Here is an 11,924-nt window from a genome sequence, read left to right as displayed (position 1 = left end):
CTACAGTAGCGAAGTGAAACCAAGTAAATTCCAGCGTCGTCGAATGTTACATCACCGAAATTTTAATTTACAGATAATATTTCTGTCGTCATGCATGTGAGCGTTATTCTATGAAGTCATTTACGTCACTCAAAATTCTCATAATCCGTTTTTGTAAGGTCGATTAGCCGAGCGGTTGCTATCTTGATCAGATGGCCTCGGAGCTACTGAGTAAAAGACAGCGTTTAAGGGCGAAAACCCAAGAAAAATCTTCAATTTAATATAAATATATTCCTTTATTACGAATGAGATTAAAATGAAGAAAGTTATTCAAATTTTCTTGGCGTGTTGAGACTCCTGAGTCCTTGCCTCCGATAAAGTATGAAAGTTTTGTCCTCCGATACTAATTTTATGGTATATAAAGGCGTTCGAATGGATCTTCTTCATGGATCTACTGTCTCCACACTTACAATATTATTATATTTCAAGGGTTGACGGAGAGTTAACGCTTCTGATTACTTATAGTATTGTGAATATGTGCATTTATCAGTAAAAATTTACTACGGAATATGTTCCCGAAACGTCGGTTTAATACGGTAACCAGTTAACGCAGCTGATTGTTATCGTAGTAAACCGACGTTTCGGGAAGAAGCTCTGTCCCCATCTTCAGGGTTTGTTCCCGAAACGTCGGTTTACTACGGTAACCAGTTAACGCTTCTGATTACTTATAGTATTGTGAATATGGGCATTTGTCCTTGTGAGCATTTTTCCGTGTGCGCAATTTTCGTGTGCGGTTTTGTCATGGAACCTTGCCACGTCTTCCTGAAGATGTACCACTGAATACAAGAAGACAAATGTGGTTTATGCACGACAGAGCCCCAGCACATTTCCCCCATCGCGTCAGAGATCATCTCAATGAACAGTGCCCTCAGCGATGGATTGGGCGTGGTGGCCCAGTAGCATGGCCACCGAGGTCTCCGGACCTGACTCCATTGGACTTTTAATCTGTGGGGTCACTTGAAGTCCGTCGTCAGTCTTGTGTACGTCGTGCTCGTGAATGTGTGGAGAATGGAGGAGAAACCTTTGAGCATCTGTTATAAAGAAACTTCCCTGTCCTTATACTTGGCAATAAAGGCATACATTGAAAATTATTTTTGGCTATTATTTCGAAAATGAAACATTTGCGACCCCGTGTTCATAGGAACATTTTTTTTTCTAATTTTTGATCCTGGAACACGCACACGAAGTTTGTGAACATACTTCTGACTCATTCTGGAGAATTTTTCTACAAAGTTTTCGAACCTTTCCGACATTTGGTAAGACTTCTTGGACAGAGGGAGGAGTTACCGTGGTTCCACTGTCAACATATTTTTATAACCTCTTTGTTGTTACCTTTATGTATTTGTTATTGCGCTCTTGTGTTCTCTGGCTGTTGATGCTACTGGATCGAATACAGTTCGATGTTTCTTCAAGTGTCCCATACCAATTCTCCATGGCAATTCAAGGCAAACCAGACGTATCCTTGGGCAACACAAGGCTACCTGCAACCACGAGTTGGAACCTTCCCAACAGTAGATATACGATGTATATGATACTCTTCTGTTCAAAACAATTTCTATTATGTCTTTGCAGATGTGTTCGTCAAAATTACAAATAAAATGTCCCTATTTGAAGCATCTCTGTCAATTAAAATGTCTGTCTTCTGAGTTGTAACGCAGTGTATTCTGGTAGAAGTTTACCAACGCTCCAGAGGTAGTTCTTACTTTCGTCGTCAGGGCGATGACTAAGCCGCGCGCGAGGAATCAGTTTGAGACATACAGGAACCAGTCAGTCAGGGCAGCAAGTACCTCTGAAACGTATTACAACCTCGAAGACAGTCATCATCATAATCGCCGCTATGAGAACCTGAAATCCTGCTTCTATGGTATTGGTTTCCAAATATCTCGTGCCCCTTCTCATTTGAGAATTGCCGAAGGTCACTTGATGATCTATTTGCCTGCTGTGTATATTATTGTTTCTTCCATTTAAAATCCCAGTTATTCCGCTGACCACACTTTGTAGACCTCTTATCTGGGTGGTAGATAAAGCAGATGTAACGCCACATGTACCCCTAATATCGAGACAAAGTGGAGGCAAGTGGTCCGTTTCACAATCCGACATTTCAAACCCCGAATCGTTGAAGTGAAGGGAGCGAATAGAAGCTATCGCTATTACCGACTGAACAACGGTACTTACGTCCGCCGCCATTATATTTTTACATTAGCAGTAGATGACAGGGCAATGAATCACGCACGTTTAAATGCGGTGGTGCCGTAAACAATTGGTGTGGCTGCATGTCTTTTAGTTTTGTGGTAATGACGGCTGAAGTAGACATTGTGTTGGTTGTGTGTAATATGTGATGCGAAGTTGCTGTGGTTTGGTTTACAAAGTTCAAAAAATCGTTTTACGCCTTGTTCCTCCGTAGTCTGTGATATTTGTTATTTGTGATCAAGATTGCACAAAGTGATAATTGGCGAAATAGGTGAACATGGAGCCATCCCGACACGACTATACAGAATTAATTAGAAGGCTGCCTTTGAAATTACGTTTGGCCTATGGCATTGGGCACGTGTTAAATGACATTTGTGCCTCCATGTGGTTTACGTATCTATTAGTGTTCTTCCATTTAGTATTAAAATTCGATAGTTTCTTGTCAGGGGTAGTATTGCTAGTTGGGCAAGTGGCAGATGCCGTGGCAACACCTTTTATTGGTTTACAGTCTGACCGGGATGATGACTTCTGGCTCTGTAAATACGGACGAAGGAAAACCTGGCATCTTTTAGGTAATAGTTTATTTAACTACGCTTTTTCAGTAGCTCAGACGGTCAAATGAGAGGATGATAATGAATGTAAAAGGAAGCTTTCGTGGCGAAATTTAAGGTAATATGTCGGCAATTACCTGGAGGGGCTGAGAAAAACCACGAAAACCGTCATTCAGGATGGCCAGCCTTCGGGCTGAAATTTGAACCCGGGACTTCCCCAATACGAAGCAGGATTGTTAACCACTCGACCATGACGTTCTGTTTTTAGGTAATAGTCATGACGGCATTGGTGAAATGTTATTTTTTGAAATTCTCACCTTGTTTAAAGATGGACATTTTGCAATTGTAATTTGTAGTGGGAGTGGCTGTTTCCCTTTGTAATTAATGCCTGACCAGTGCATGTCCTGATTTAATTTTATTTCATGTATAATACAGTTACCGGTAGCGGGTAGGAACTCTCTTCGGAGATAGTCCTACTTCAGGGAAGTGCGCCCCTGCCTACGTGAATTCCGGGTCCCCTTGACCCGAGGGGTAGCAACCTGCAAGGGTTCCTCTACCAGGCTCACAGTAGATGGCATAGGGCAGCAGCTATGTCATTACAGGGGTGAGGCTATTGAAGAATGACTTCCCTTAAAGGCCCGTCACCAGATATTCACAGGCGACAATCACATACTGATTGTACTGGTTGTGATACTGCGATGGAGAAGGCAACGGGAAACCACTCCATTATAATTCCCTAGTACAATCAAGCATGGCTGAACTCAAATTGCTATGTTGATCGCCAACAACCGGAAAGGATAGGCACTTTAAGAAGAAGAATAATAATACAGTTACGGAATGCTTTTCAGACAAGATTGTTAAAAAATTGTTTTTTGAACCAGATTTTTCTGGACTAAGTAATATGTACATTTGTTATGTAAACAGTGTGAACTTTCATACATTGACCTGTTCAAAGTTCGACTTCAGCATAATTATAGGTGACAATATGTTTGCAATCACAGTCTATCTGCATGGTTATAAGAAAGCCTTAATTGATACTTTGTTCATCCTTTCAGTCAGTTCTGTGTTTTCCATACATGCAAAAGGAAAGCTAGTAGACATTCTTACACTATTGTGAAAGACATTAAATACAACTTTGGTACTGGGCACATCTTCACAGCCAGCATCAATAACATCTCTCTGTTTACTTAACTTTAACTTTAGAACAGCTGAATGGATTTTCGTGAAATGTGGTATGGATGTTATACCATTGGATCGCTTAAGAATCATGATTTTTAATTTCCTTCTCTTGGTAATACTAATGTGACATGCTGAAGTTGTGGGGTGGAAGGACAATCATCAGTGGTGATATTGTTACATATCAGTTGCTGTGTGAACTATTCATGCTGCCATCTATGAACTATTGATGTTACAGTCTGTTAGTGGTCTGGCAAACTATACATCCCATTCTGTGTTATCCATCAGCTGATCACGATATCGTTTATCAGTGGCTATGTGAATTGTCACTGCTAACATCTATCAGTGATCATATGACCTGTTAATACAGTAATTTACAAGAGGCTTGACTACAAAACATCGTGTATTAAATTATGTTGCCATGTTAATGTCAGAAGACAGATTTATCTGTTGAGGTTCATTTTTTTTGTGAATATATCAGTGTTACAAATTAAGATGATAAATATGTGAGTATATTGAAAGAGTAATAATAGTAAATTGATGGTTGCTTGTATTATTAATTGCTGTAATTATGCACAATTAAAGAGAGAACATTAAACAATGTGTGTGTGTGTGTGAGAGAGATGTGGCTTAAAGAATGCCTTCGGAATTTGGTGTACCTCAAAGAGTTAATTGTTCAGATCTTGTTAATGGTTAAATATTGATTTGTAAAACTGCAGATTAAAATAAATTAATATAATCTTATTTGTTTCCAGGAACTATATGTGTTCTGGGAAGCTTCCCCTTCATTTTCTCACCATGCCTGAATTGCGAAGGAAGCCATCAGATGGCACAACTGGTGTACTACTCAGCATTTATCATCATTTTTCAGTTTGGTTGGGCTTCTGTGCAGATTTCACACCTTTCAATGATACCTGACCTAACTCCAAGTGAACATGAGCGTACTGAACTGACTGCCATCAGGTAAGATTAGGTGTTGGTGCAGTTCATAGTCATGTAATGTTTCTCATTGGTGGCTTATAATTTTACGGTATGGTGCCCAATTACTTAGGTTAGAATAGATATCTCTTACTCATAAACAGTTCATAAGTGTTTACTTTTATCGCTTTTAATACGAGGCACGTCCCAAAAGTAAGTTTCCCACTCGTCCCACAGCTAGCAAACCTTATATTGAGCGAAGCGACTGTGCGTACGTGATAGAGCAATGACGTAGCATGGCGCATGCACTAACGGCACCTCCCGCGTTCTCACAGTAGCATCGTTGCAGCTGTTGAAGATGGAGGTTCTTATTCCAGCTCCCGCCGACTGTGAAGTGCGGTCAGTGATAACGCTAGGCCGCGCACGGCTCGACGGACAGCGAGTCTCCTGCAGGAGTTCAGCTAGGAGGTGTTTAATCATTCACCCTACAGCCCGGACCTCGCTCCCAGTGATTTCCATCTTTTCCTACACCTCAAGAAATTCCTGTCCGGTCAGCGTCAGCGTTTTGAGAATGACAGAGAGGCGGAGATGGTTGTCACACAGTGGTTCCAATCCCGGTCGGCAGACTTCTACGACACAGGTATTCAAAAGTTGGTCCCACGGTATGACAAATGTCTCAATTCCGGTGGCGAATATGTTGAAAAATAGCTGGACACTTGCTGTATCTGTTGCAATAAATATTTCCATGAAATTGTGTTTTGTTTCTGTAAACGGCCCCAGGGAAACTTACTTTTGGGACGCGCCTTGTAGTAGCATTTAAACCAAAGATAAAATTGTATTTTGTTTCTTTAACAGATATAGTTTTACAGTTTGCTCTAATGTGTTGGTGTATCTTATCACATGGCTTGTCCTCCATATTGGCAGTGAGAATGATGCACAGATCGGTCCTGGGGATATAGGAAAGTTTCAGGTGAGTTACTGAATATGACAGGTCGCAATAAAATTGTAAATGTGTTACAACGATTCCATATAACAGTAATTCTTGTGCTTCCACAGCATATAGTGTTGATTGGAATTGGTATAGGTGCTCTGACATCATCGGCGTTCCACTTGTTGGTGAGCGAGGGTTCCGCCCCCGGCCACGTGCGACTCGCAGGCCAGAGGAAGTCCGCGGGCAGTCTGCTGAAGGACGTACAGTTGTATCAGGTGGCGCTAGTGTACATGTCCACGCGTCTGTTTGCGAATCTGAGTCAGGTTTACATTCCTCTGTACCTACATGAATCTCTCAGCATGGGTGCAGAGAGCCTTGCTGTGGTCCCACTCGTCATGTTCTTGTCCAGCTTTGCGATGTCACTGCTTGTCAATGTTCTGAACAAGAAGTGCGGTAGGAAGGTGAGTATAAGAGAAGAAGGTTACAAAGACATCATGTTAAAGTTCAAGTAATATAGGCCTGCAAAAAAATAACTATGAAATATTATGGTGTATGTTTACTTTTATTTCATAAAATACTGTTTTCTTTTATCAGTGACGGCTGTTGTGTTACACCACGAAGTTTACCGATTTTAGTTATTAGTATCAAATCTAAAACTTCTTGACGATGGTGAAGAGTCAGTTGAATAAAAATTTTCTTGGATATTATCCATCGTCTAGTAAATGTAAAACGACGTTTCGGAGATGGGACTCTATCTCCGTCTTCAGGTTCCTACACAGTTGGGCCCACTAGATAGAGCTAATCCCTATCTCAGGACCTCTTGGATATTATCCATCGTCTAGTAAATATAAAACGTAAAAACGACGTTTCGGAGATGGGACTCTATCTCCGTCTTCAGGTTCCTACACAGTTGGGCCCACTAGATAGAGCTAATCCCTATCTCCGGACCAAGGAAAATTTTTATTCAATTAGTTATTAGTGCAGTGACATAATGAGATATTTTAAATTCAGTTATAATTACATTGCAAACTCATGGGAAGTGCAAATTATTAAACAGTATAGTATGTGAATGTTCTGTATTACAACTTTGAAGAAAAATTTCGTATATATTGTTGAAAGGGTGTTGGCATCTTTTAAAGGAAAAGTATGCAGCCCTCATATGAAATACATACATGGTTCATTGCAGACCAAGTTTGAATACCTAATAATGTAAATTGCAGTTATGTTATTTGTAAGATGGCTGTCTTCTGGGTTGTAGTCTGGTAGAAGTTTACCAACGTTTCATAGGTCCTTGCTCCCTCCATCATAATGGCGATGATTACCATTTGCAAACTTCTACCAGACTGCATGGCACTACATTCCAGAAGACAAGCCATCGTTGGACTCATTGCCATGAAAACCTCAAATCCTATTTATGTATTTGTAATTAATATTTAATGTAATTTAATTATACCAAACAGTTTAAATTACTAATTTTTAGGATTCTTCGAATGTACTTACTATTTATGCAGTATTTGTCACTGATGGCCTTTCTATGTTCAAAATATGTCAGTTTGATTTTATGAGAGGTAGCTCTTAATTCACATAGCGTATGTTCATCTGCAAGCGTGCCCCTCAATTTTGATTACAACTTGCTTTCTTTGTAATAGTTTCTTAAGCTAGCTCCGCCTGCTCACCAGCCATCTTTCTTTTGCGTGCTTTTGTTGCAGCTCGCATTCTTGGTTGGGGGAATTTTGGGTATTTCAGCCTGTGTATGGATTCACTTTGGCTCAGGAGTCTTCTACACAAAGTATGGGATTTATCTTGTCGCAATACTTCTAGGTGAGTGTAGTCCTCTGTGACGATACTGCAAGGTCTAACGTATGTATACTGAAAATCTTATGAATATGACGACAGTTTCTGAAACCGATATGAGAAGAGTGATTGTATCATCTCCGTCTTGTTTTTATTAAGTTTTCTTTTCCTGTAATTGTTTCTCACAATATTGTATTCTTTTTTAAGTTCTGAATAACGAGTGGAAAGGGATACTCTGATGGGGTATACATATTTTTTAAAATGCTGTGTTATATTTTGCGTACATCACTGTTTTTATTGTAGATGCAAATTTATTATTGCATTGTCAATTGTACTATGCCTAAGTAAAATTAAATTTGTTTTGTTAAATAGTCTTCGATATGAATTTTCAGGTGCAGGAAGTTCAGTCATGTTAGTGACTAGTCTGGGTATAACAGCTGATCTGATTGGTCCGAACATAGAAAGCGGAGCTTTCGTATATGGAACAATGAGTTTTATGGACAAGTTATCTAATGGGGTTGCTGTAACAGTAATTCAAGACCTGTAAGTATTTTATCTTGAGGTTTTAAAAAATAAGATCTTGTTCTCATAGGGACTCCAAATCCCCCTTAAAGGAACTGATAGTTCTGGGGAGAATATTTGGACCTAAAAAAAGATGAAAGGAGGGGGGAAAATGAAGATTTTCGCACTCTCCTCACAACATTGAGAAAACGAGTAATTGCTCGTAGACTTTTGTGAACTTGAATCTTAAGTTCCCTTAACAGTTCAGCTCCTCGTGCTGTGATGTCTTCGCAGTGTCTTGATTCAGGTTTCTTACAAGTGGTAATCTGCTTGATTTTTAAAGGAAAAGTACAACGCTTTCCCCCGACTACTACCGTGATGTCCTAATGTCTGTGTGTGGTGGTGCTGCCATTTTTGGCTTGGTCGTATTAGCCACGCTTGCACCCTTCCAGATTGGAACCAAAAGAACAGGTGAGCATGTTGCTGGCTTTCTAAATGTCAGATGTTACGTGCGTCGAGGAAAGATGTTTGTGGCTGGAGTCCCAGTTCCACAGAGATGTACTCTTAACTCTATTGTGACAATAAGAATGCAGTTATAAAAACATTGTTGATTAATCTTAAGAATCACTCATATTATATATTAGTGGTTGTAGTTGATAAAACTGATAAAAATTTCAATGTTTACAGCAGATGGTGAACCTGTTTATGCGGCAATAGAGTCAAATCCAGAATTTGAGTCTGAGCCAACACACTCTACACCTTTAATTCAAAATGACAACCAAGTAGTTATTTCATAATGATACATTGTTTTGTTATATAAGATGGCTGTGATTTAAGGACCTCCTCATGTTGTTATAATTGGAGAAGAAGGTTAATTAATGGTATGCTGGTCTTTTTTTTTTCCTGCAGTTACCACTCAATGCCTAGTGTTGTATAACATCGCGTCTATGAGTTGTTATATTTTAAGGAAGAAGGAATATTTTGTATTATTACTATTTGTATACCTTTAATCACTTATGTATATTTCTATGACTCAAAACGTGTTTATGGAAAGTAAGCCCAATTTTTCAGTATTATCAGAAATGTGATATAGACATTTTTATGACACTAAGCCCATATATCAAGTAGAAAATGTCCAGCGTTGCTAGAAGGATAGAGTTTAGGAAGTCTGTCTGATTGGTAACAATCTCACATTTAATGTGGAATGCAGTATTACTAGTAAATGTCATAATTTTTACATTTTTTGATTCATTGTTTATCTAGATTGAAGAAAGTATTTTAAATTCAGAAAAATAAAATGAAATTATCACATTTACCTCAGTGTATTTTCATACAGGTGTGCATTTATTGATTTGTTATGCTTAATTATCTGCTGTCAATGTTCCTGAACTAAAAATTATATATCTTAGTCCTCTTCTAGTGGCTAGAGGTGTTGAAAAGAGTTCTCTGCTTCCTTTGGTTTGTGACTTGGACATTGTGATAGCCGGCCTGAAGACTGGTTGAGAAATGAGAAACTCCTACTGTAACATGAAAGTGGGCAAATCCTGTCTCAAGAATTAAGATATTTCAACCAGCGGTACCTCTGAACTGGCAGGGACCAAGCCTCTTCCAGGCTAGGGTACTGCAGGAATGGCCTGCACATACTTGAACTTTATCTTGAAAGTACTGCAATCAAATAATGGTACAGTAGGGCCCCGCTTTTCGGCCCTCCGCTTTATGGCGATCCGCTAATACGGCGCTCAACAGCTGAGTCAGAGAAGTGCGTCCGGCGCCATTTTCTCATCGCTGATTCAGTCTTTACAGCTTTTGTGCGCTCCGCGTCTCTCTGTATTTCTGGCAATTTTTCAGTTATTACAAACTGTATATTTATATAATATTTTTGTGTTACTACAGTGTAATTACAATGGCGTCTAAGGGTAGTAGCGATAAAAAGAGGAGTCGTAAGCCTCTTACTTTAAATGCCAAGTTAGAGATGATTAAACTTCGTGAACAAGGCATGTCTATGGCTTCCGAACCATCACCAAAACGAATAAGATTCGTTGAAGAGTCAGATGATGAAGATGTGCCATCTCCTTCATCCTTCCTACTACAAGCATATCAATTTTCAAATTTATATTCACCAATCACTATAAGCTGAGGACAATGTGTGTATTACTGATATTCATTTTAATTTCATATCGTTTTCTTAGGCCTAGCGCTATTGTGCACTTACTATATGATAGTGTAACATCTTATTAGGCTTTGATATGCATTTGCAGGTGAAATAAGGCAAAAGATCCGATTTTCGATTTACGGCGGGGGTCTGGTCCCTAACCCGCCGTATAAGCGGTGCCCTACTGTAATTAAACTAAAACTTGTATTAGAGCAATGTAATTTTAGACTGTGTATGAATACAAGCATTTAAGCCATGAATACAGACTGGAAGTACATTAATGGACTGCACAGTGTGGCCTGTTATGTTGACATTTGGTAATATGTAAAATTCTCTTAGAATGTGAATTTAAGACACTTCCTTATTCTGTCAGATGCAGAAAAGACAAAAATTACTCATTTTTTATTCAGATAAATATGATACTTAATGTGATTCATTCACTATAGGAAATGTTTTATATTTTATTGGACAAATCTCATCATATATTTGTATACTTTTGAGCGTGAGAAACTCTCTCTCAAATCATAATCAAGTTGTTCAATTCAAATTACTGTGCACTGGTATGTGCACAGACTAATGTGTTCTGGCTTACTACTGGAATGTGAACTGAACATACGGAGTAAAAGGGAACTTCATGGTCAACTCAAATCCCTTTTTGGGTGGAGGAGGAGATTCTGTAGTAGGCCATACCAGGTGTACAGTTTATATTTGTCGATGTACTTGATAATGATAATTTTTATTGATAGCATTATGCATACAAATGACTTAAGTATGTGCCACGTAAAAGTAAGTTGGAAATGACCAGAAACAATATAAATATGTATAACCACACACTTTGCCTTGAATGTAAAACACTACATGAAAATTTTTATTCAATCCTGAGAAACAGTGCACTTGTTTTTTTTAAAACAATTCAGAGGGTCCAGGTAGCATGTTGGTTCATTTTTTGGATTTTGTGGCCATTTTGTCTTATAGAGAAATATAGTATTACATAATATTTACATAAATAATACATATTTTTTAAACATTTTTTAATCTGTGAATACTAGATGAGATTTATAAAATTAAGTGATGTTTTTTGACAGATATCCAGTAGTATCTAGTAGGCCTGGATTTTATTAGGAGGATACCCTAGTTGTAAATTTTATGAAAACCTCTAAGCAAAATATGACAATTTTTCTTGAACTTGAAGTTTAATATAATGAAGTATTGTAGTACAAATTGTACAAGTGTCTTCCTTCTACTTCATCCATGTCAGAGATGATGATGTATGAGAATACCCACTAGTGTTTATCCTCTGGGTCTTGTCATGTTTCTCACATCTTACATTTACACTTTACCGCCTTTTATGTGTTGACTGTTTTCCTTTTTTCTCCAATCCCAGCATTCTTTTAGGAATCATTAGGTTTTCCATAATCAACAAGAACTGTATTCACAAAATAAATTGAATTCACTATGTGTTTAACAAGAGTGGTGTTTTCTCACATGTACAAATTGACAGTGACAGCAGACACATTTGTTACAATTTGAAATTCATACCGCTGTCACAGGAAGTTCAAAATGTGCAAATATTCACACAAAGTTGATGTCAGTACAAATCAAATGTAATGTAAAGTGGATGCTGACTGACACACTCCCTTTTGTGCAAGTTATTTGTTAATTATCTTCCATG

The 11,924-nt window shown here is 38.5% G+C and overlaps 1 protein-coding gene across 5 annotated transcripts; it reads left to right on the top strand.

Moving 5' to 3' along the window:
* The first annotated feature begins 2,252 nt into the window (after window positions 1-2,252).
* On the top strand, window positions 2,253-11,722 carry LOC110835519 (major facilitator superfamily domain-containing protein 12). 5 transcript variants are annotated; one of them, XM_022075802.2, is made up of 8 exons: window positions 2,253-2,801; window positions 4,712-4,919; window positions 5,730-5,844; window positions 5,931-6,266; window positions 7,515-7,626; window positions 7,992-8,142; window positions 8,444-8,571; window positions 8,791-11,722. In XM_022075802.2, exons 1-8 carry the CDS (start codon window positions 2,507-2,509, stop codon window positions 8,895-8,897), a joined length of 1,452 nt encoding a protein of 483 aa, XP_021931494.1. In that variant the 5' UTR covers window positions 2,253-2,506; the 3' UTR covers window positions 8,898-11,722. The 5 variants fall into 5 exon arrangements, with proteins under 5 accessions (XP_021931494.1, XP_021931493.1, XP_087200035.1 ...); XM_022075801.2 differs by having other exon boundaries at window positions 8,788-11,722; XM_087343909.1 differs by having other exon boundaries at window positions 2,663-2,801; window positions 4,828-4,919; window positions 8,788-11,722.
* Window positions 11,723-11,924: the final 202 nt, after the last annotated feature.

Source organism: Zootermopsis nevadensis, unplaced genomic scaffold, assembly GCF_977971745.1.
Source record: "Zootermopsis nevadensis isolate Lab colony 2312 unplaced genomic scaffold, Znev_1.0 Znev_ptg000007l, whole genome shotgun sequence".
In the NCBI taxonomy this organism is placed as follows: Eukaryota; Metazoa; Arthropoda; class Insecta; order Blattodea; family Termopsidae; genus Zootermopsis; species Zootermopsis nevadensis.
This window is presented reverse-complemented; position numbering and strand designations above follow the sequence as displayed.